The following is a 26,436-nucleotide window of genomic DNA, read 5'->3' as shown; positions in this document are numbered from 1 at the left end:
CACTAAAACATGAGTTACATGTAGTTTTATGTACAGTGCCTTGAAAAAGTATTCATACCCCTTGAAATTTTCCACATTTTGTCATGTTACAACCAAAAACGTAAATGTATTTTATTGGGATTTTATGCGATAGACCAACACAAAGTGGCACATAAAGTTGTGAAGTGGAAGGAAAATGATAAATGGTTTTCAAAATGTTTTACAAAAATACATATCTGAAAAGTGTGGCGTGCATTTGTGTTCAGCCCCCTTTACTCTGATACCTCTAACTAAAATCTAGTGGAACCAATTGCCTTCAGAAGTCACCTAATTAGTAAATAGAGTCTACCTGTGTGTAATTTAATCTCAGTATAAATGCAACTGTTCTGTGGAGCCCTCAGAGGTGTGTTAAAGAACATTAGTGAACAAACAGCATCATGAACGCCAAGGAACACACCAGACAGGTCAGGGATACAGTTTTGGAGAAGTTTAAAGCAGGTTTAGGTTATAAAAAAAATCTCAAGCACTGAACATCTCACGGAGCACTGTTCAATCCATCATCTCAAAATGGAAAGAGTATGGCACAACTTCAAGCCTACCAAGACATGGCCGACCACCTAAGCTGACAAGGAGAGCTTTAAATAGAGAACCAGCCAAGAGGCCCATGGTAACTCTGGAAGAGCTGCAGAGATCCACAGCTCAGGTGGGAGAATCTGTCCACAGGACAACTATTAGTCGTGCACTCCACAAATCTGGCCTTTATGGAAGAGCGGCAAAACGAAAGCCATTGTTGAAAGAAAGCGATAAGAAGTCCTGTTTGCAGATTGCGAGAAGCCATGTGTGGGACACAGCAAACATGTGGAAGAAGGTGCTCTGGTCAGATGAGACCAAAGTTTAACTTTTTGGCCTAAAAGCAAATGTTATGTGTGGCGGAAAGCTAACACTGCACATCACCCTGAACACACCATCCCCACCGTGAAACATGGTGGTGGCAGCATCTTGTTGTGGGGATGCTTTTTTTCAGCAGGGACAGGGAAGTTGGCAAGAGTTGATGGGAAAATGGATGGAGCCAAATACAGGGCAATCTTAGAAGAAAACCTGTTAGAGTCTGCAAAAGACTTGAGATTGGGGCGGGGGTTCACCTTCCAGCAGGACAATGACCCTAAACATACAGCCAGATCTACAATGAAATGGTTTAGATCAAAGCATATTCATGTGTTAGAATGGCCCAGTGAAAGTCCAGACCTACATCCAATTGAGAATCTGTGGCAAGACTTGAAAATTGCTGTTCACAGACTCTCTCCATCCAATCTGACAGAGCTTGAGCTATTTTGCAAAGAAGAATGGGCAAAAATGTCACTGTTTAGATGTGCAAAGCTGGTAGAGACATCCCCAAAAAGACTTGCAGCTGTAATTGCAGTGAAAGGTGGTACTGACTCGGGGGGGGCTGAATACAAATGCATGCCACACTTTTCAGATATTTATTTGTGAAAAATTTTGAAAACCATTTATCATCATTTTCCTTCCACTTCACAATTTTATGTGCCACTTTGTGTTGGTCTATCACATAAAATCCCAACAACATACATTTACGTTTTTGGTTATAACATAACAAAATGTGGACAATTTCAAGGGGTATGAATAGTTTTTCAAGGCACTGTAGGCATATCAAATAACATGTATGAATAAATGTATAAAAGATTAAGGAACATACATACTGTATATGCATTATATAATTTTGATGCACACAATTATATTTATAAGTGTTTCTGAATTTTATTGGTACCTAGAATTTAAAGAATAAATTCACCTTTGGGAACATGTTGCATGTTCCACCTCTTTTTAGGGTGGAACATGTAACATACCCATAGCCGCCACCCGCTGCCCCCCCCCCTCCCTCTGACAGATAGTAAGGGGAGACTTCTCCCCGTACTGTCTGTCAAATTTTAAAACAGTGCAGCCGTGCAGGGCTCTGCCCACACGGCTGCATCATTCATTCACGGACTACCGTGAATGAATGAACGAACTACGAGTCCCGACAGCCTTAGCAGATGTTAACTTGTAGTTTTCAATGAACTACCACGGCGCTGTACAGCGCCACATTAGTTCATTGAAGCGTCCTGTTAGAATATCTGCTTGCTTGTACATCCCACACAGCAAGCAGATATTCTGACAGGTCTGCAGAAGACCTGCATGGCACCAGTGGTTTGCTGATCGCTGGTGCAATGCTGTCCAGGCTCCTGTAGACAAAAAATAATAAATGCACATTTTTTACCTGCAAACAAAATTTTTGTCTAAAAGGTGAACTTATCCTTTAAAAGGGGTGGAACATGTAACATGTTCCTGCACTTGCAGCCACTCCCTGATTCTTCCCCCCTCCTTGTGACAGTGGGCTGGGGATCTTCTCCCCACACCCGCTGTCACTATTTGAAAAGAACATGGCCTTGAGGGCCACCCACAAGAAAAGGTGAACTTATCCTTTAAGGAAAACAGAATCTGTATATAAGATTTTAAAGTCATACTGCTTTTCTATGTTGCAAAATATTGAATGTAGTTGTTTATTGTATGTTCAAGTGACTTTTAACCTGATGTATATACTCAAAGCTGTCATTGACTAAGAAACGTCCAGCTGGAGAACAGATGAGGAAACAGAATTTTAGGTGGTAAGAGATAAAAGCTGTAAGCCTTCTAATAATTAAACTCTTTACGGCTACATTCAAATGGCAGTTTAGCAGCAGTTTTCTGCATTCAGGAGGTGGCTATACGCTGCCTCTGGAAACACACAAAATAGCCAATTCTTTGTGATCAGTTTGTGTGCGGCCAAAACTCTGCAGAAATGTCAACCCTAGAGGTGCACTGTCTGTGTCCAGGGTCAGTTAAAGGCTCTATTTGCATGTAATGGCTCAGATGAGCAGGGGTGCCTGCCATTGATTTGTACAGGATACAAATCTGACAGCTACTACTGGTTGTACATAGTGTGTGCAGGCAGTGTTTTGGCAAGAATCTGATATTTGACGGTGGCCATCCCTGGCTGCTACTAAACTGCTATGTGAATGTAGTCTAAAGTCAGCGGTAACCAGATGAAGGACAGAGACCTGATTTCCATATAACTTGATTTAGCCTTTAAATGAGATCAATATGAAGGATCTATGCATACGATCAAATCTTTCATTACCTTACTGCCACTCCAAACTTTGCTGCATTATATTCTCTTTGTTCTTCTTTAAGATAGCCATATTTCATAAGATAAGTCTAGAAAGTAAAAAAAATATACATATATTTTAATACAGAAAACTTTTTTTTTTTTTTTTGCTTGAGTATTGATCTTTCAAGCATGTGTGCATCCACTTAGGCTCCATGTACACTGCAGCTGATAAACTCACATTTAGGAGCTTTTCTGCATTTTTTTCAGCAGCCCCTGAACTCTCCCTAATGTTTTCCTATGTGTCCATGTACACTATGTTGTTTACAGTCATTTACAGTTAGTTGAGTTCACAGTCGTTTTTTTTAATGCACCAAACTTGTGTTCAGGAGTTTCAAATGCCAAACGCTTGTAAACGCGGCTAACTGTGTTTTTAAGCATTTGGAAATTTTTTTTAACTCTTTCATTTCCAGATGCTGTCCAGAGCCTTTTTTCATAATGAAAACTGCATGCAAAGCATTTTCCCAGTACTCAAATGGACCTGGTACACCGTTCTTTGAGGTTACGCATGAAAGATAATATGTTAGACACTGCTGCAATAATTTCTGCACAGAAATGAGCTGGAACACATCCAAACACCACAAAAAAAAAAAAAGACAGCTAATTTCAACAAATACTGCTCTCTCTGCTTCTGTGCTCTCTATTCCTCCCACACTGTCTGAAATAGTTATTTTTTACTGTTTTTCAGTGCATTCTAGGCATTTTGGAAGGTCTCCTGAGGTTATCTTTAAAAAAAGTTTCTAAACACAAACGCTCATAAACGAGTTATGCAAATGCGGCTAAACTGATGTTTTTTAACCTACATTTTCCAGCAGTCAGTTTCCATCGTTCAGAAGTGTTCCCTGTACATGGAGCCTTACTCTCGACTGACTCACTACCTCTGCTGGAAGTCTATTCCAACCTGGACTCTCCTGAACCTTATTCACACCTTTAATGTACTTAAAGGTTTCAATCATGTCTCACCTTTCTCTTCTTTCCTCCGAACTGTACATAATAAATTCCCGAAGTCTTTCCTGATATGTTTTATCCCCAGACCTTTGACCATTTTTGTTGCTGGTCTCTGGACTTGTTCTATCTCATCAATATCTTTTTGATGAGGAGGTCTCCAGAACTGAAACACCATATTCTAAATGAGGTCTGTCTAAAGATATTACATAACTTGTCTTGCATTACAAATGTAAAAATACACAGGCCAGTTGCAGGAATATACTGCAGTTGGCCTTTCTTCAACTCACATCACTTAGGTTCATACTAGCTCTGCTGGTAACTTGTTGAGAAACTGGTCAGAGTTTGTAAGCTGTTCCCACACTAAAGCCCCAAACACGATGAGAGTATCGGACGAATGATCATCCATTGTTTGTTTTTATGCTAGTCTCATATAGAAAGTGAAGAGGTTACTAAAGTTACAAAATTTCTATTATGACATATTAAAAATTCAAAAGTGATGTAATGTATTTGTATTGTATTTTTGGATGAATACTGTACTGATTAAACGAAAATCACACGATCTGGTATCATACGAGAAACATTTTCATGCTTGTCCCTTTGAATAATTTTGGACAAAAGCTGTGCACCAACGATCAGATTGTCGCATAATCGCTTTGAGAGTGGTATTTTTTGTACGATTTTCTAATCATGCACAATGGGCTTTACATCCTAGTTTTTGCCAATCGTCTATGCTAGCCATAGGTTTACTGTGTGTCTTTGTACTGCACACCAAAACTATCAAACCAAACCTTCCACTTCAGCTGAAGGATCTTTACAATAACCATATACCCACAGAGAAAAAGTAATTGCTTAACTACATCTGCCACTGATGAATTTCTGATCGACTTAGACCTAAAGTACAAAATATGCAAGAAACAGCAAATAAACTGGCAGGGGTTTTAATCCTTCCCCACTCAATCCAAATCTAAAGAGAGTTTTCACTATGGGGGGAATTAAAGAAAAAAGCAATGTGCTTGCACCACTCTTCTAAACATAATAAATGAAACAGGTCTATCTGCTTATGAAGAGACTTGAATCACCATACAAAGTTGAGACTTGAAAATCTCCCTGCCTGGTGCTCAGAAACTGGGAGCAGGCATCAGACTTACTCATCCAGAAGTGTCAAACTGTGATGCATGGGACGCTTAGTTAATTCCCTGGTTTAAGTCTAAAACCAGGCTCTGCAGGAGACAACTGAAAAGGAATCTTGCAGAACACAGTTGCCACTTCTCTGAAGTTGAAAAACAAACAAACATTCTTGCAGATAAAAAATTATTCAATATATAAAAGATGTAAAGACCCATTTTCATCATAAGGAATAAATCTAAAATGGCACTGTGAAATTTGCCTTTGTGCTGGGAATAAAATGGTGCACCTCTATACACATACTGAATATGCAGTTACCAACAGTGACCAAAATTACCATTGTGCCCTTGCAGGAATAGTAACAGGCACTGAGAATTATACTCAGCATTTAGTACATATTGGGATCCTGCATATGTAGGGGTGTAGTAGGCGAGTGATGGCAGGCCTTCCTCCAATTAACTTGAGGGGAGCCAAGTCTGGATCATATAAGAGGACTACCCCTGAGATGGGTTCTTCTGGGCTACACTAGGCACCTAAGGTTGAATCTCCTACACATAGGGTACCTTTACTTTTGTGCCATTTCATCAACACACTGGGACAAGGCTGTGGCTGCTGTGGAAAAATACTCAACCTTAAGGCAGACCTCTACTCTTGGAAATGAACGTACACCATGTACTTTGGCATAACAACTGTTCTCCAGTTAACTCTTGGGTCCCCGTGTAAATGTACATCTTTCCATTGTAGCTTGCAATTAGGCAGGCCATGCCAAACACTGGCCACAGCCACCTGCCCAGCATTTTCCCACTATCGATCCCGGCAGAAGCATGGAACCCCACCATACACATAGTGTTGGCTAAATCATGCACTTAAAGCGGAGTTCCACCTAAAAAAAAAATATAAGTCAGCAGCTACAAAAGCTGTAGCTGCTGACTTTTAAAATACAACCACTTACCTGTCCCTCGGTCCAGTGGTGTCTTCACCACTGCAGGTTTCACCGGCCATCTTCTCTCCCTGGCGCTGGAATCTTCAGTGTGGGCACTTGGCTGTAACAGCTTGCGGCTTCACAGCCGGGTGCCAACTGCGCATGTGCGAGAAGCACTGCGCTTGTGAATGGTCCCGTAGTCTCCTGGGACCTATCACATGTCCCAAAAGACTAAGGGGAGGGGGAGGACAACTTCCGCTTCTGATCGCCTAGGTGATCGCAGCGGAAGTGGGAGCAGGTACCTGTCAAATTCGGGTACCCCCCCAAAGGTGCCACTAATTAATGGGGAGCGGGGGACAAAGGCTTAAAGCGGAACTTGCCCTTTTGGGTGGAGCTCCGCTTTAACTTTAACTCTTCGAACCTCAATACCCCTGTACAGAATGGAGACCTCTGCAATGCAGTTCCACTCAGTTTACTAAGGGAAATGGAATGCAGTGTAGGAAGTGCCAACAACATTTCCTTCCCTGCTAGAGGCAATTCCACCAGGTGTAACAGGTACATGCTAATCGACAGGCTGCTTGCTGACTGTACCTTTGTTGCCCATGGCAACCACATGTATAACTTGCACAAGGATGATTCTTAACATGCTGACTATTCATACCCCATGTGCTATTGACTCAAGCTGTACACTTTGTGTGAAACCATGCTGGTTACTTGCAATACACTCCTTTCAAGGACTTCAGATCAGGCAAAAGTTAACATTTAAACATTTTATTGTATAAAATCATGCACCGTACAAAAAGAGCCCAAAAGCAGACAGGACAGTCCAACAGAAATTCAATAAAATCGTAATTTTCCCTAAATCCCTACTCCTAATCAGGCTGTATGCTGTCCCGGGGTAACTGCAAAGGTAGAGTCCTTGTGAATAAAGGTCAATAAGTGGCATTCTCCAGTGGCTTGTATCTTTGGGGCAAACCCCAGGTCGGATGGCTCTCACATCTTTCAGGTGCTTAGGTGGCCATACTCTCCACGGAACACGGCTGATGGATCAGTCGCAGGGCTCCGAACTCCTTCAGGGGAACCTCCTTCATTCACCAGGGCCTCTCTGGCTCCAGATCACTGTCTCTTTTTATATTCACAGAAGCAGTGGTTTGGACCCAAAAGATCCTGCCAAATGAAAAACCCAAGAACTAAGTTAACCCCAGCCCTCCCATCTGAGGCAGAACCTAACTAGCTAGTTCTAACCGGTTTACATGCACAATACAGCTTTTCTTATTTTGAGAATTAGCAGTGCTGGGAAAAGACCACCCAAACTGAAGACACCAAGTACATCCATCTCTTCCTGAGCTGAGAGAGAAAGTTCTGCACAACAGACACACCTGAGGGTTTTAGGATCATGTCTGCACTTCCACACGTACAGTGGCCAGACAAGTGCAAGAGACATAAACAGCATTTCCATTCCATTGGCCCAAGGATTGTAAAATCTAGCCCTTAATTAACCACTTGCCTACTGGGCACTTATACCCCCTTCCTGCCCAGGCCAATTTTCAGCTTCCAGCACTGTCACACTTTGAATGACAATTGTGCGGTCATGCAACACTGTATCCATATGAAATTTGTATCTTTTTTTCACACAAATAGAGCTTTCTTTTGGTGGTATTTAATCGACTCTGGGGGTTTTATTTTTTGTGCTATAAAAAAAAAAAAAAGCAAAAATTTAAAAAAAAAGACTCTTTGTTTCTATTATAAAATTTAGCAAACAGGTAATTTTTCTACTTCACTGATGTGCATTGATGAGGCTGCACTGATAGGCATCAATGATGGGCACTGGTTGGCGGCACTGATGAGTGGCACTGATCATCAGTTCCCTGATGATCGGTGCCGATCCGTCCTCTGACAATTCCCGGTTATCGGCAGTACTTTCCTCACGCTGTGACAGCGTGAGGAAAGTGCAGCCGATAACCAGAAACTGCATTTACTGGTGATCTGCTGTGTCATTAGACACAGCTGATCACGTGGTAAAAGGCCGCTGTGATTGGCCTTTTACCATGTCATGTAATCAGCTGTGTCCGTAGGACACAGCGATCACTGAGATCACTGGGTGCGCACCCCCAGGGGTGTGCGGGAGGGCACATTCTGGGAAGACGTCATATGACGCTCTCCCAGGACTGGACAACCGCACTGTAGCCGTCATTTGGCTATAGCGCGGTTGCCAAGTGGTTAAGCGAAGAGGGTAGTATAGTGATGCATTTAGAGTGATGACACAAAAAGTGGGTATGGCTCAGTAGACATGGCTAAATCCGTGTGATTTTCACATAATACGCATAGTAAAAAAAGAGGAAGTTTTTTAACCTTCTGATACTCAATTGTTTTTCCTTCACCTTGGAACTATAAGTACATTGTAGAAGAAGCTTATAAAGTCTAAAGACACATACTGCAGAATAACATTTGCACTTGTGGTGCACATATCCATTACGGAGTTACATTATACCCTAAAAGGAACTCTGGACAGAACAGCACAGGGAGTAACTCACTCATCCACTGAAAATAGCAGTTTCTGTAATGCCCAATATGGGGAATGGGCAATTAGGCAGTGCTAATGATCACAGTAAAATAGCAGTGTATGGAGTACACTGGGCAGGTGGACATGGGCTGGGTCAAGAGCTGCCCCCAAACAACCCTAATTATAATCTGCTACTGCTTGCAAGTATTGGAGATGATCAGCTATGGAATATTCTTTACTCTTTGCCTTTGTGTACTTTGACATACACTGCTTAATCCCATGAAGGTTTGGCAAAAAATATGATTGTATGTCACATCGTCAATGCATCATCTTAGCATAATACATATTGGCAAACAGTTTGGGTCTGTAACTGATCCTCCCTGAAGCCATACAAAACCCCACAATAATTAATACACATCATTGATAGAAATAGTTTTCAGATGAGAAATGATCCAATTTAATTCAGACAAATGCTTACAATATATCCAAATTATTTTGCAAAATGGCCCCAAGACAATTAAATCCCACCTGTAAAGCTAAAGCACACATGATTAACCCTTTATCTAACAAAAATAAATGCAGAGCTAAGTCTACATTCATTCACATTGTAACCCCATTGTAAGCAGTGGTAATTTCATCAACAAAAAGATTTTCTTTGACTAAATTAACACTATTTTAGTCAACTAAAATACGACTAAAACAATTCAGATGACTAAAACTAAAATGGTATTCTAGTCACAAGGCTATGACTAAAACTGAAATCGAAATTTGACATCAAAATTAACACTGGTAGTAACGTATTGAGATTGTGGATCCACATAAAACATTACATGGGTATTAAACCAATGTATTAATCTGTGTTATATACTAAACCTCAGAATTTAGTTTTATTGTGGATCTTCTAAACCTTAAAGTGGTTGTAAACCTCAGACATGAAATATGAACAAAACATATCCCTCTATAGTGTGTACTTGTCTCAATTCAGATCACTAAGTGTCATTTCTGTTTGCTGCCTAATTCCTCTGCTATCTGCATGAGTAACTTCTGGCAAGTTTTCCTGACACCAAGTAGTTAAGGTGACAGGGGAGGGACCTCCATCTGCTTGACAGCCGCAGCTCTGTTTCTGTGTGCTTTGTGAAGGGGGGTGTGTTCCTTTCTCTCCAATCAGCTCTCAGAGCTCTCCTCACTGATGTAACTTCAGCTACCCACCCCCAACTTTTCATAGCTGAGAGATCCTATGTAAATTGTGCACTTTGAAAGGATGTAGGGGACAGACTGCTTTAGGAAATGAGGTACAACTTATGTAGGAGGATTTGTTTCATCTATGTGTATCACCCGAGGCCAGTCACTTCACTGGGTATATGTAAGGGTTTACAACCACTTTAAAGTGAAACTTCACTCTCTCAATCAACATGGGGGATGTCTAATCCTTATGCTGCTAGCATTAGTAAATAGATAGGAAAATATATCAGATTTACTTGTTTTAACTTTTTTTTTTTTGCATTCCTATATTTACTTCCTGGTTTCCATGCCTAGGAAAATTATGTCATATGTCCCAAGAGTCCTCAGGAAGGAAGGGTTCTCCGCTCAGCCAATGCCTGAGCTAAGGACAGATGAATTCTAGGGAGTAACTGCTACATGAATCATCTGCCCTTCCTCAAGATGGCCACTGCCAGAAGTGCCAGGAGGCGTTTTTCAAAATGATGATTTCTCAGCAAAATAAAGCACAGAGACATGGATGGGTGGAGGAGTTTGTTTTGAATATCTCATACACACATATATATATATATATACACATACACATATATATATATATATATATATTATACAGTATTTATATAGCGCCAATAGTTCGCTCAGCGCTGTACATTACAAAGGGGGACAGAACATGTGACAGAACAATACCAATACAATGCAAAACATGAGGGGATTGAGGGTCCTGCTCTTTCGAGCTTACAATCTAGGAGGTGTATATATATATATATATATAAATACACACACACACACACACACACACAATATATATATATATATATATATATATATATATACACACACACACACATATACACACACAATATATATATATATATATATACACACACATATATATATATATATATATATATATACATATATACATATACACACACACACACACACACACATACATATATATACACACACACATATATATACACACACTGTATTAAACAAACATGCACAATATATATGTGTAAAGTGCTATATAAGTACCTGTAATAAATAAATATACTGTACTGTACATAGTTTCTGTGTGTATAGTATGTCTCACTTTGTTTACATGTATCACTTAGCTAAGATTGGCCAAGATAACCTATTCACTTAACAGATCTAGACAATAGGAACAGGAATTTCACACTTGTCCCAGTGGTTTCATTATGTCTAGTGCCAACTTCAAGTGAAATTGCTACAAGACTTCTGCCATTTTCCAGGATACTGGCAGAGACAGGGAAATGAGGATTTTCCTGCAAAGTGAATAGGCAGCCAAGAGTCAGACTAGTGTATTTTGTTAGCTTTTGTTTGACAAGAAATTAAACAAAGAAACAGTTTCCTCAGCAGGATCGCATGTCAGACCTGTGTGGTTGTCACATGTGGATATTGCCTTCTGTTGCTACCAAATGGTGAAGCCAAAACTTCTGAATCACAATGTTTCTCTACTCTTGATATGGGAAAACTGCAGAAGAGGGTCGATACAAGAGTGAAGAAATTGATCCGCACTACCGCCACTGTGCTAAAATCTTCCTTTAGTACATAGACCATAAAAAATTACATCAACTTGGGTTATGACTGAGGCTGTGTAGCCGTCACGCATCAACCTAAAGGCAGCACAGTGGCTAAATGTTTAGCACTTCTGCCTGGTAGTACTAGGGTCATTGGTCCAAATCCCAATGACAGCATCACCTGCCTGGAGTTTGCATGTTCTCCCTGTGCCTGAGTGCGTTTCCTCCAAGTACTCCTGTTTTCTCCCACACTCCTAAGACATGCTGGTAGATTAATTGGATCCTGACTAAATTGGCCCTAGTATGTGTATGTATGAATGTGAGTTAGGGACCTTAGACTGTACACCCCTTGAGGGTTAGGGACCTAAGTATACATATATACACACGTACAGTGCTGCATAAATTGACAGCTCTATACAAGTACCTGTAATAAATAATAAACCTACTGTATTCTTGATGCAATTTTTTGTGGTCGATGTAATAAAGGGAGATTTTAGCGCAGTGGCGGTAGTGCAGATCAGTTTCTTCACTGAGATGGTCAACAAATGAGCAATTGTGGATCATGCACCTGCCTAGTCACTGATATGGATTCTTAATCGAGTAGTAGCACCTTCCTTCTTTTTTTGTCTGCCCACAGGTGGATACAAGACCAGTCACCCTGCACAAGGAGAGGGAGCAGATGTGACCGATCTTTATTACAGGAAGCTCCTACAAAGATATGAAGAAATACACAAAAGGCACACCACGATTCAAGCAAGAATACACATGCCTCTTGCATTTAGACAAATATTTGCTTATTCTGGAGTTCACCTCCAAGGCTGAAATCCTTTCACTTTCTATATTGTGAGGTTTAGCTAGCATTCAGAATCTCATTCACTAGAGTTCTAGGTGGCAACAAGCAAAAACTTATTACATAAATATGTCTACACTCTTTTCCTAGAAAATGTTATAAATCACCAAAATGGCCAATGATTTCCTTGACTGAAAAACAATAAGCCAAATTAACACTAAAATCTTGGGAGCTAGGGAGCTAGCCTGGAGCTAGGGAACTAAATCGGAAAGTCCAAGAGAAGTCACTGCGATAGAGTGGAGAGGAAGTGCAGTCTGTGCTCTCCTCCTCCTATCAGAACAGCGATCATCCATGCAGCAGGTAACTCAGGATCGCTGTTCATTGGGCTGTACACACAGGTTTGATTATGTGCCCCCTATCCACATTTCCTGCTGCTGGGAGATGGGCAGCCCTTGGGGGACATAGGGGGTGGGTAATCAAACCTTTGTGTACAGCCTGATGAAGCGCAATCCTGTGTCATCTGCTACATGGAGAATTGCTGTTCTAACAGGTGGAGGAGAGTACAGCCCAGCCCTGTACACCACACCTCCAGCTCTATAGCATTTGCCCTGACTGTAATTTTGTTTTTGGAGGGGGGGGGGGGCGGTGGAACACACAGGTGGGACATTGTACTGAGACCAATCATTTGTGCTTGGGTTCAGTTTGACCCCCTGGTCCTCCATCCTGCTGACCCCTGTACACTGCCCTACTGACCCCCTGTCCTCCATTCTACTAACACCCTGTTCTCCATCTGCTGTCCCCTGTAAACTGCCTTGGTGACCCCCTGTCCACTGCCCCGCTGATCCCCTGACCTCTGTCCTGCTGACCCCTGTACACTGCCCTACTGACCCCCTGTCCTCCATTCTACTAACACCCTGTTCTCCATCCTGCTGACCCCTGTAAACTGCCTTGGTAACCCCCTGTTCACTGCCCTGCTGACCCCCTGACCCCTGTACAATTCCCTACTGACCCCCGTTCTGCTAACACCCTGTCCTCCATCCTGCTGACCCCCTGTAAACTGTCTTGGTAACCCCCTGTCCACTGCCCTGCTGACCCCTGTACACTGCCCTACTGACCCCCTGTCCTCCGTTCTGCTAACACCCTGTTCTCCATCCTGCTGACCCCTGTACACTTCCTTACTGACCCCCTGTCCTTTGTCCAGCAGACCCCCATACGCTGCCCTACTGACTCCTATACACTGTCCCGCTGACCTTGCATCCTCTGCTCCCTTACATTTTTTACTGCACCCCCACATCAAACATGCTATTTCCGTCCCCGGTTGGGACTGAAACACGTGGAGCTGTGGCATTTCATTTTGACACAAGATTCAACACTGGCCCCCTAGTGGAGCTTTGAAATATTATTTTAGGAGTGGCTTTTCATTTTCACACAAGATTGTTTATATTGGCCCCCTAGTGCAGCCCTGTATATCCCTTTGGGAGCGGACTTTCATTTCTATTATATCATTGTTTGATTTATACTGAATATGCTTTTATTTTCCCACTATATTGATGGTTTTATTGATGATATTATTTGTATTACTTTATTTTTATTGTGATTTTTATGGTCGGAGGTTTTGCGCACTCAAAGGAATAGGTGCCTTCCCATTTTGCAACTGTAGAGCATATGGAAGAAAAAAATGTGGATGTCCGCACTACAATAACAGCTTTTATTATGGAAAAGAGGGAGCAGAAGGGGTACAGAGCCCCTCTGCCACCAAACACTAGCGGACACTACTGGCACAACACGAAATACATGATTAAAAGAGAAACTTTTTATTTTTCCCCAAATTATACTTACCTAGATGGATGCAGCATCAGTCCAACGCTGCATCTGTCCCCTGCCAGCTTCAAACGTGAGAACTCAGCGATCACATGACCGCTGATTTCTCACTACCACTGCGAGGAGAGAGCGGTGACTGTCAATCAAAGCTCTCTGCTCCCCCCCACACTAACTGGAGCGCTGGGCTGTGGAGAGAAAAGGAGTCACTGGCTGAGGCTCTCAATGCCTTGCTTAAAGTTGAGATCTTTTCCCAGCGTGGACCAGCTGAGTGACGTCAAACAACAGCGGGCTTCAGCCTGCTGTCAGCTGAAACTGGGTCAAAGGAGTGCAGAATGAACTGTGATCCACAGGAGAAGTACAGCCAAAAAAGCTTTGGCAGTACTTCTTCTTTAAGGCTTATAGACAAGCATTATGATACCGTTGACTCACGGTTTGTGTTACATATGCTAAAGATTACAGGTGTTTTGATTTCCAATGCAGCATTTGGGAATTGATGAACATTTTAATGTTGTGGGGACTATAGGTTTGTCCCGGACATTTTATGCTTTCGGTTTGTGATGTTATGTGAACTATAATAAATTTGTTACACTTTTAATCGTTCATCTTGTGCTGTGCCGATAACATCCGCTAGTGTTTGGTGGCAAAGGGGTTATGTACTCCTTCTGCTCTCTCCTTTGTCTATAGTATTTGGACGGGGTGTATTGGAAGCCCCCACTATGATATCAGCTTTATTATGAAAAATTCACAAAATCAACAAAACTATGCAACTACTGTAGCAACTATGTTTAAAACAGAGCTCCAGGCTCCCCCCCCCCCCAAAAAAAAAAAAAATTCAGCAGCTACAAATTCTGTAGCTGCTGACTTTTAATTTAAAGGACACACCTATCTAGGGATCCTGCGATGTCCTCATCTGAGCCGATTCTGGTGCAGGTACTTCAGCTGTGCTTTAGGAATGGTCCTGTAGTCTTCTGGGACCTGTGAAGTGTCCCAGAAGGCTGTGGGAGAAGCTGGGGGGGGAACTTCTGGCTCAGATCGCCACAGTGCATCTGACCAGAAGTGGTAGTGGGTACCTGTCAAAACCGGGTTCTTGCTCAGCCCCGAAAAGTGCTGTGGGGGGTGGAGAGATGAAAACAAGCAGAACATCCTCCTTTGGGTGAAGTTCCGTGTTAAGTGCAAGCAGGCGTGAAACATGTGAGTTCATCCCTGTCCCTCTTGCTGTGCTATATTTGTTGCTTTTATACAGTGTTCATAATAAAATGTGACTATAGTAGTGCTATCAACCATATTTTTTCTTCCATAGATTAAAGAGTTGAGAAAAATAAAAATATTCTAAATTCTTTAAACGCCCAGACGAAATAAAACACAATACACCTTACATTCATCTGCAAATAACAAATAATCCAATGCTTTACAATATAGGAGATATTTGTTATTGTATTTAGGATTGGTATATCATCCAAATTACTGACAGGAAGCATTGGAAAATGTCCAAGTCTCAGAAATATCAAATATCAGTTTATTATACTTTTACATGCATAGGAGTTCCATCAACATGTTTATATATAAACCAAGACGAATCGGGGTATACTGGTCCCTTAAAGAGAAGCTATATTCTTTTTACTTTTCTTCTATGCACATGTACAGCACAGCTGTAGTCTCAGAAACCCACTGCCGATGGAGTCTTGCTTGAGGTGGATGTAATGTACTTTTATCAGAAAACAGATTTTTTTTGTCATCCTGCTAAAAGTAACTTAACCACTTTCCCTCCGTCCTATAGCAGAAGTACCGCTACAGGGAAGCAGGGCTGTGCAAAATAACGTATACATATGTGATTTGCATTTCTGGGCAGGGGGCGCACGTGTGCCCTACCTGCGCCGCTATTGGCTGATCGCAATGTCAATCACCGGGTCTCAGCCCGGCGATCGTCGGTAGGGATGAGAGGGGAGAGGTCAACACAGGTCTCTCTCCTGTCAGCATGGACCATGCTGCTTTGTATCTCTCTACACAGCAGAGAGATACAAAGCAGCATGTCTCCCTAGTAAAACACAACACACAATGTGAAACACACACGGCACACTGTTAGCCCTTTGTTCGCCCCAGAGGTTAACCTTTTCCTGCCCAGTGTCAGTGCTTTTTATTAGCACTGATCACTGTATTAGTGTCACTGGGAATGTCAGCAGCCATTAGTCAGTTCCCACTCAGTGTCAGAATGCCCACCACAGTCCCGCTATAAGTCACTGATCGCCGCCATTACTAGTATAAAAAAAAAAAAAAAATTCCAGTATATATACTGCCATTTGTAGATGCTATAACTTTCACGTAATCCAATTAATATACAATTATTGGTATTTTTTTTTGCAAAGACATGTAGCAGCATACATTTTGGCCTACATTTATGAAAGAAATTTGATTTTCATTTTTTATTGGATATGTTTTATAGCTAAATTAAACAATATTGGGGTTTTTTTTCAAAATGGTCGGTCTTTTTTTGTTTATAGCACGAGGTGATCAAATACCAATTGAAAAAAAGCACTATTTGTGGGAAAAAAAATTACATACATTTCATTTATGTAAAGCATTGCATGACCGTGCAATTGTCAGTTAAAGTAACACAGCCTCGTATTGCAAAAAAACGGCCTGGTCAGGAAGGGAGTAAATCCTGTGGAGGGAAAGTGGTTAAAGTGGAAGTAAACCCACTTTTGTATCTTTTACCTACAGGTAAGCTTTATTGTATACCTTATAAAACGTGCACGGTTTAGGAGCTAATCATGCTATTTGACAGCCGCACATGCGGAGCTAATTATGCTATTTGACAGCATACCCGTGCCGTTCCTTCAGAGCACTATGCTGTATTCTAAAACTCCTGTGTGCATGTACAGGAGTGGCGTCATTGGGCTTGGCCAGTCAGATGGCCGGAGCTCACGAACCCGGAAGGAAAACCGGGAGAGGATGGAAGCCTCTGCAGCGGGGACAGCGTGCCACTGGAGGGCTTCGTTTTAAGGTAAGTCCTTCACAATGTGCTAGTATGCAATGCATACTAGCACATTGACATTTTTTAAATTTTTTTTAAAGTGGAACTGCATTGCATCTGAGCACCACAAACCAAAAATGCCGTTTAATTCATTTTTAATATTCAAAACCATCTCCCCCATCCATCCATTTCTCCATGCTTTATTTTGCTAAGAAATCATTTTGAAAAGCATCCACTGGCATTTCTGGCAGTGGCCATCTTGAGTAAGGTCAGATGATTCCATGTGTCATTTACTTCCTGAAATCCATCTGCCCATAGCTCAGGCATAGGCTGAGCTGAGAACCCTCCCTCTTTTCCTGAAGACTCCTGGGATGTATGACATCATTTGCCTAGGCATGGAAACCAGGAAGTACCTGAAAAATGTGAACAAACGGTTCAAAACAAGTAAATATGATACACTTTTCTATCTATTTACTAATGCTAGTAGGAGTAGGATTAAAAATAGTCCATGTTTTCTGACAAAAAAATAGTCCATAGTTGATTGAGAGAGTAAAGTTCCACTTTTAAAGAATACAATACAGTGGGATTGCTACAGGCGTAGGGCCAGGAGGATAGGTGGATCCCTCTTCTATCCCCCCCCCCAAATTTATTTATTTTTCCCTAGTTATCTACCTGTCTGTTGCTGCTGTCTGTTTCCCTACAATTTATCTACCTGTCTGTTGCTGCTCTCATTCCCTTTCATTCCTTTGCTAATCCCTTCCCCTCCCCACCCCCTTCATCCTCTCTAATCCCTCTTGTTGTCTACTCACTCCTCACATTAAACTTTCCCCACTGTGGTTGATTGTGATTTCCCCCTCCAATAGTAAACATGAAAATTAAAGGAGGAGATGGTATGTTTTAGGGATGTAGATAAGTAGATCTGCTGATTTTTTTTTTTACTTGCTGTACTAATTACACTAGAGTTCAGCACATTGCTTGTATTTATTTATTTCAGGTACTTATATAGCGCCGTCAATTTACACAGCACTTTACATACATATATTGAACATTCACATCAGTCCCTAACCCTCAAGGCAACTTGTTTACGTATCTGTCAGTGTAAAATGTTTTTTCTGCATTCCATTCAGTTGTATATTTGTTGGAACATTGTGTCATACTATTTCTTCAAAATAAAGACAAAAAAAACAACCCCCCCCCCCCACACACACACACACACACACACACACAATACATAAACTGTACTATATAGTTGATTTTATCTAGGTGAAAAATATTTTGCTTAAACACTTGCCCTCCAGAGGATTTACCCCCCTTCCTGACCAGGCCATTTTGTGCGTTATGGCGCTGTGTTACTTTAACTGACAAATTACACGGTCATGCAATGCTGAACCCAAATTAAATTTATGTTCTTCTTTTCCCCACAAATAGAGATGTCTTTTGGTGGTATTTGATCACCTGTGCAGTTTTTATTTTTGCCCTATAAAAAAAAAAAAAAAGGTAAATTTTGAGGGGAAAAAAAAAAAAAAAAAAAAATCGATGTTTTTGACTTTTTGCTATTAAACATGTTCAGTAAGAAATTTGAAAATCAAATTTCATCATAAATTTAGGACAAAATGTATTCTGCTACATGTCTTGGCTAAAAAAAAAAAAAAAAAACAATACGTGTAAATTAATTGGTTTATGTGAAAGTTATAGCGTTTACAAATGGCGGTATAGAGACTGGGATTTTTTTTTTTTTCTTTTAATTTTTACTAGTAATGGCAGCGGTCAGCGACTTATAGCGGGACTGCGGCGGGCATTCTGACACTGGGGAAACTGACTTGCTGTCACTGACATCCCCAGTGACACCAAGACACTGATCAGTGCTAATAAAAAGCACTGACGCTGTACTAATGGTACTGGGCAGGAAAGGGTTAACATGAGGGGCTATCAAAGGGTTAACTGTGTGCTGGGAGTGTTTTACTGTATACGTGCTTCACTGTAAGCACACTGCTTTGCATGGCTGTGCTGTACACAGCCATGCAAAGCAGTGTGCAGGAGCTGACAGGGGAGAGAACTGGTTTGTTTACAAACAGTTCTCCCCCCCCGTCGGAGATGCTTGGCAATCACCATGCTTTGGCAAGTAATCACCAGCTGGGACCCGGTGACTGACAACCGCGAATGGCGGTGTGGGTAGGGCACACTACCTGGAAATGCAAAATCACATTATATATATATATATATATATATATATATATACACACACACACACGATTTTGTGCACCTGTGCCGCCCTGTAGCAGAACTTCTGGTCTAGGGTGAAAATAACAAACATGTCTATACTTACCTGCTGTCTGCAGTGGTTTTGCATAGAGCAGCCTAGATCCTCCTCTTCTTGGGTCCCCCAAAGACTGTCAGGTGCCCCCACAGCAAGCATCTTGTTATGGGGGGCACCTGCTGTCAATTCACACATGGAGCCGTGGCTTGACCCCACCCCCTCTCCTCATTGGCTGACTGGCTGTGATTGACAGCAGAGGGAGCCAATGGCTCCCACTTCCTGTCTCAACCAATGAGAAGGCAGAGACCTGGGACAGCCAAGGCTGTAGTGCACATCGCTGGATCTCGATGAGGCTCAGGTAAGTATTGGAGGGGCACTGCATAAAGGGAAATAATGCTTTAAAGAGGAGCTCCACCCAAAAGGGGACGTTCTGCTTTAAGGACTGCTCCCCCGCTCCCCATTAAGGATTGGCACGTTTGGGGGGCGGGGGGGGGAGCGGGTACCCGAATTTGACAGGTACCCACTCCCATTTCTGGTCTGACTGCCTAGGTGATCGGAAACAGAAGGTGTCCTCCCTCCCTCCCTGTAGTCTTTTGGGACACGTGACAGGTCCCAGAAGACTACAGGACCATTCATGAAGCTCAGCCCTAATCGCGCATGCACAGTGGGTACCAGGCTGTGAAGCCACAAACTATCACAGCCGGTGCCCACACTGAAGATGCCAGCCTCCTGAAATCCAGGACAGCCAGTGAAACGGGGGGGGGGGGGGGGGGACACACACACTGAGGGACAAGTAAGTGGCTGTTTTTTTTTTAAAAGTCAGCAGCTACAGTTTTTGTAGCTGCTGACTTTTATTTTTTGACAGGTGAGTGGAACTCCGCTTTAAGTCTGGTGAAGCTTCTGGCAATTGGTTTCTGAGACTGAAATTGCATATCCCAAAAAGGCCAGTAGCAGCTTTTAAGATTGCTGGGAAAAAAGGGTATTAAGAGAAAAAATAGAAAACCCTTGAAAGTTGCAGGTCCTTATCAAGCAACTAAAAATGCAGACTTTATATTGGGCTGTACACTAGCATATTTTTTGGAAGCTCACACCAATATCCATTAAAGATCTAAATCAATGTTTATAGTCCCGGAGAAATAGAATATCCTCTGTCGTCTAGCCTCAGGAGGGGAATTAGTGTTGTTTGTAGATCTTACATCTTATTCAGTTTGCACCATGCATGCTGCTTTCCTGAGCAGACATAAGAAATTGAAGTTCCAGCTGGCAGTGCGGGATCCTGGAACTATAGCCAGTTATTCAGGACATGAAAGGCTTCCTGCTGTATGAGCCCTATACAATGAGAGGACACATCAGGACTGAGGAGAATTGTAGCTCAGCATGCACAGCCTACTCCGCACCAACATACAAAAAAAAAAAAAAAAAAAAAAAAAAACTTTCACACAAACTCTGCTACCAGTCTTCATTCTCGAAGTATTTAAAAAGAATAGAAAAGAAAGAAAAAGATGACAGCTTTCAATGACTTCAATGAATTCAAGGTGCAGGCTTCTACATGGTCATAGTGACTGCCTTTACTGCTAAGGAAATCACGGAATTGCAAGGTGTATGAAAGGCAGTTCAATCTCTTTAGGCCTCTTGAACACTGCAGCTTCATGAGGTAAAATACAGGCCATTATTTACAATGTGCCTTTGCATAGAGGCGCGTAGAGGGCCGCATATTTCTCAGTAAAGAAAAAAAAAATTTTTGCATTTTTGGTCATTAATTTATGCATCATGTGTGCAAATAGGTACATACGAGCATAAAATATTAACCACTTGCCTACCGGGCACTTTTACCCTCTTTGTGCCCAGGCCAATTTTCAGTGCTGTCGACAATTGCGCAGTCATGCACAGGGGCGGACTGACAACTCATGGGGCCCCCGGGCAATAGGGGATCATGGGGCCCGTGTCCTTGCCCAAACTCAAAAAAGCCTATGAAAAAGGTACCAGGGGCATCTCATGGGGCCCCCTACTGACCCCGGGCCCTCGGGCAGTGCCTGAGTTTCCAAATGGTCAGTCCGCCCCTGGTCATGCAACACTTTACCCATATGAAATGTTTATCATCCTTTTCACACAAATGGAGATTTCTTTTGGTAGTATTTAAATCGCCACTGGGTGTTTTATTTTTTGCACTATAAAACAAAAAAAAAGCAAAACAATTTGAAAAAAAAAAAAAAGAGTTTCTTTGTTTCTATTATAAAATTTGGTAAACAGGTAATTTTTCACCTTCACTGATGTGCATTGATGAGGTGGCACAGATAGGCAGAACTGAGGAGGTGGCACAGATAGGCAGAACTGAGGAGGTGGCACAGATAGGCAGCATTGATGAAGTGGCACTGAAGATGCTGCACTGATATGCAGCAATGATGGGCCCTGATAGGCAGCACTGATGGGAAGCAGTGGGTGGCACTGCTGGGCACTTGTGAGTGGCACTGCAGGGCACTGATCATCAGTGCTGATCTCCTCTGTGATAGCTCCCAGTTATCAGCAGTACTTTCCTCATGCTGTGACAGTGTGAGGAAAGTGCAGACGATAACCGGCAACTGTATTTACTCTGTGATCTGCTGTGTCATTGGACACAGCTAATCACGTGGTAAAAGGCCGCTGTGATTTGCCTTTTACCTCATCATGTAATCAGCTGGTGATCACGGAGATCACCGGGTGCGCGCCACTGCGGGCGCGCAGGAGGGCGCGTTCTGGGAGATCATATGATGCCCTCCCAGAACTGGACAACCGCGCTGTAGCTGTCATTCGGCTATGGTTAATGAAGCATGCATACGTGTGCATGCTTGCAAAACAAACGCCTGAAATTCCGTCCAAGAAAGAAAAGTCTCAAAACATCAGTACCATGTGCAAGAGGCCTTAGACTGTAGGCCCCCATGTACACTGGACACATAAAAACCCATGAGTAGAGAACTCACTGGAAAAGAAGTCCTCAAGAGAACAAAACTGCGGCTTAAAATACAGTATTAATTGAAACATAACATAGCAAGTACAAAAACATGACAATGACCTCCACCCAGCACAATAAAATCAGGACATATGGAAAAACACCCTCTCAGGCACTCGGATCCCATGTACACTTGACACTTAGCCCTGGTGCATGAGATTCTGGTGTTTAACTGTGGGTAGAGAGCACAGGTGCGCCCATCCAGCCCTGCTTTTGGCAGCCTGTCCAATTCTATAAGAGTCAAACAACTTCTACAGCTGGACAGGCCTGGGCAGTGCATTCAGCGGTACTTCCGTTTCGGGCAGTATGCACCCAAGCTATATACAGGTGATACTCGAAAAATTTGAATATCGTGCAAAAGTTCATTTATTTCAGTAATGCAACTTAAAAGGTGAAACTAATATATGAGATAGACTCATTACATGCAAAGCAAGATAGTTCAAGCCGTGATTTGTCATAATTGTGGTGATTATGGCTTACAGCTCATGAAAACCCCAAATCCACAATCTCAGAAAATTAGAATATTACATGCAATCAATAAAACAAGGATTGTACATAGAACAATATCGGACCTCTGAAAAGTATAAGCATGCATATGTACTCAGTACTTGGTTTGGGCCCCTTTTGCAGCAATTAATGCCTCAATGCGGCGTGGCATAGAAGAGATCAGCCTGTGGCACTGCTGAGGTGTTATGGAAGACCAGGATGCTTCAATAGCGGCCTTCAGCTCTTCTGCATTGTTCGGTCTCATGTCTCTCCTCTTTCTCTTGGCAATACCCCAAAGATTCTCTATGGGGTTCAGGTCAGGCGAGTTTGCTGGCCAATCAAGCACAGTAATCCCACGGTCATTGAACCAGGTTTTGGTGCTTTTGGCAGTGTGGGCAGGTGCCAAGTCCTGCTGGAAAATGAAGTCAGAATTCCCATGAAGCTCGTCTGTGGAAGGAAGCATGAAGTGCTCCAAAATCTCCTGGTAGACGGCTGCGTTGACCCTGGACTTAATGAAGCAGAGTGGACCAACACCAGCAGATGACATGGCTCCCCAAATCAACACAGATGTGGAAACTTCACACTGGACTTCAAGCATCGTGTGTGCCTCTCCATTCGTCCTCCATACTCTGGGTCCTTGGTTTCCAAATGAGATGCAAAAGTTGCTCTCATCAGAAAAGAGGACTTTGGACCACTGAGCAACAGATCAGGTCTGTTTTTCTTTAGCCCAGGTAAGACGCTGCTGACGTTGTTTGTTGTTCAGGAGGGGCTTGACAAGAGGAATACGACATTTGAAGCCCATGTCCAGGATCAGTCTGTGCGTGGTGGCTCTTGATGCACTGACTCCAGCCTCAGTCCACTCCTTGTGAAAGTCCCCAACACTTTTGAATGGCCTTTTCCTGACAATCCTCTCCAGGCTGCGGTCATACCCTGCTGCTTGTGCACCTTTTTCTGCCACACAACTTTCTATTAATGTGCTTTGATACAGCACTTTGGGAACATCCAACTTCTTCTTTTGCAATTACCTTTTGAAGCTTTCCCTCCTTATGGAGGGTGTCAATGATGGTTTTCTGCACAACTGTCAGGTCAGCAGTCGTTCCCATGATTGTGAATCCTACTGAACCAGACTGAGAGACCATATAAAGGCTCAGGAACCCTTTGCAGGTGTTATGGCTTACTTAGCTGATTAGAGTGGGACACTTTGAGCCTAGAATATTGCATCTTTTCACAATATTCTAATTTTCTGAAATTGTGGATTTGGGGTTTTCATGAGCTGTAAGCCATAATCATCACAATTATGACAAATCACGGCTTGAACTATCTTGCTTTGCATGTAATGAGTCTCATATATCAGTTTCACCTTTTAAGTTGTATTACTGAAATAAATGAACTTTTGCACGATATTCTAATTTTTTGAGTTTCACCTGTATATAAAACTGACTTTTCTCTACCACAGACTGGGGGCAGGGAGCTGACCAAGCCTAAGACTACACAATTAAGGTGTTACTAAACCCACAACAGTAAAATCAGTCTGTATATGCAGTAAAGCATGCTTGTTATACTCACTGTGGAACCTAAGGGATTAATTCTCTGCATTGTGTAAAAAGGCTGCTTGATCCTTTTTCTCTGATCCTCCCCTTCTACCGGTGTCTCCTAAATATCTCCTAACAGAACGGAGGCTCGGGAGCAAGCTGCACATGCTCAGTTTAGTGTGCATTTCTAGAGAGGGTTTTTTCTCCTTAGGAGAGTGCATGTGATCGGCACAGGGCCAATCAGCACTGTGCAGACAGGTCAGGGGTCCTGCATCCTACTACAGAAGAATAAAAACTACTACAAGATTAACCCGTGCCCTGCTGAACACTGATAGAAGTCACAAGACTGCTCTAACTGCTGATGAGAAAAGGTATTTAGCAGTTTATATTTACTAAAATAATTGCATTTCCATGTGCTGTGTACTATGGGAGACCAGATATAGTGAATGCAGGGTCCTGGGTTTAGTAACACTTTAAAGCCGAGTTCCAGTTGATTTAAAAAAAAATAAATAAAAGTCAGTAGCTACAAAAACCGTAGCTGCTGACTTTTAAAATACAGCCACTTACCTGTTCCTCGGGCCCTTACCACAGCTGGTTTCACTGGTCGTCTGCTCTCCCTGGCGCCAGCATCTTTAGTGTGGGCATTCGGCTGTCACAGCTTGCGGCTTCACAGCCAGATGCCCACAGTGCATGTGCGAGAAGCACTGCACTTTGTGAATGGCCCCATAGTCTTCTGGGACCTGTCACTTGTCCAAAAAGACTACGGGGAGGGAGGGGGTGGGGAGGCCAACTTCCACTTCAGATCGCAGCGGAAGAGTTAGCGGGTACCCCTCAAATCTGGGTACCTGCTTCCCCCCCCCCCCGCTCCCAAAAGCTCATATCCATCCTCTTTCCTTCTGTCTGCATACAATGCAGAGTTCAGTCCTTTCCTCTTCCAATCTAAGTTTTGCTGAATTGCAAGAGGCCAATATCCCTAGATAATCATTCACTGGGAAGACCAGTGTGCTGCTGTTTCTCTTTCCCCCAGCTCCCTGAGCGCAGAGGGTATGTGATCACTTATAAAAAAGGGGGGAAAAGGTGTATAGAATATCTTTTAGATCTATAGACAAATGTTTTGCCTTTCATGTCTATTTTAAATGGAATAGGTTGTTTTACAAGGTGAGGGTTTACATATACTGTACTTTAAATGAAGTTTTAAAATGTCTGGAGTTCAGCTTTAAAGCAAACCTGTTGTAGAAAGCAAACGCAGCCCCTTCACTCTAGCGTATGGTTATTCTGATGCTTATATATGCTTTTATCACCTCTTCTCTGTATATCCAGATGTTCTGGGATACCTATTTAAAGCACTATATACAGTTGCAAGAAAAAGTATGTGAACCCCTTGGGATTACGTGCAGTTTTGCATGAATTGGACATAAAATGTGCTCTGAACGTCATCTAAGTCACAACAATAGAAGAACACAGTCTGCAGAACATAATACTACACAAACATTAGATGTTGCCATGGTTTAATTGCACATAACATGTAAACATTCACAGTGCAGGGAGGAAAAAGTATGTGAGGCCCTAGCTTAATGACTTCTCCCAGAGCTAATTGGAGCCAGGAGTGAGCCAACCTTGACTCCAATCAGTGTGATGATATTGGATGTGTTGCTGACAGCTGTCCTGCCCTTAAAAAACACACACCTGTTTTGGGTTTGCTGGTTTCAAGAAACACTGTCTAAAGTGAACCATGCCTCGCAGAAAAGAGCTCTCAGAAGACCTACGATCAAGAATTGTTGACTTGCATGAAGCTGGAAAGGGTTACAAAAGTATCTGCAAAAGCCTTGATGTTCATGTGTCCATGGTAAGACAGACTGTCTACAAATGGAGAAAGTTTAGCACTGTTGCTACTCTCCCTAGGCGTGGTCGTCCTGTAAAAATGACTGCAAGAGCACAGCGCAGAATGCTGCATGAAGTAAAGAAGAATCCCAGAGTGTCAGCTAAAGACCTACAGAAATCTCTGGCACATGCTAACATTTTTATTGACACATCTACAATAAGGAAAACATTAAACAAGAATGGAGGAGATGGGAGGACACCACGGAGGAAGCCATTGCTGTCCAAAAAGAATATTGCAGCACGTTTGAAGTTTGCAAAAGAGCACCTGGAT

At 42.4% G+C, this 26,436-nt stretch overlaps 1 protein-coding gene across 1 annotated transcript in view; it reads right to left on the bottom strand.

Annotated features, from left to right (window-relative positions):
* MMP28 (matrix metallopeptidase 28) overlaps nt 1–26,436 on the bottom strand; it is a 99,720-nt gene that overhangs the window by 61,311 nt on the left and 11,973 nt on the right. The window contains exon 2 of the mRNA XM_089676597.1: nt 3,155–3,231. Within this exon, the coding sequence (XP_089532723.1) occupies nt 3,155–3,231 (77 nt within the window). The remainder of the gene's footprint in view (nt 1–3,154; nt 3,232–26,436) is intronic.

Source organism: Staurois parvus, unplaced genomic scaffold (genome assembly GCF_062004578.1).
Source record: "Staurois parvus isolate SC_StPar_1 unplaced genomic scaffold, SC_StPar_1.0 ptg000172l, whole genome shotgun sequence".
NCBI lineage: Eukaryota > Metazoa > Chordata > Amphibia > Anura > Ranidae > Staurois > Staurois parvus.
The sequence above is the reverse complement of the archived record's forward strand: the minus strand, read 5'-3'. Positions and strand labels throughout refer to the sequence as shown.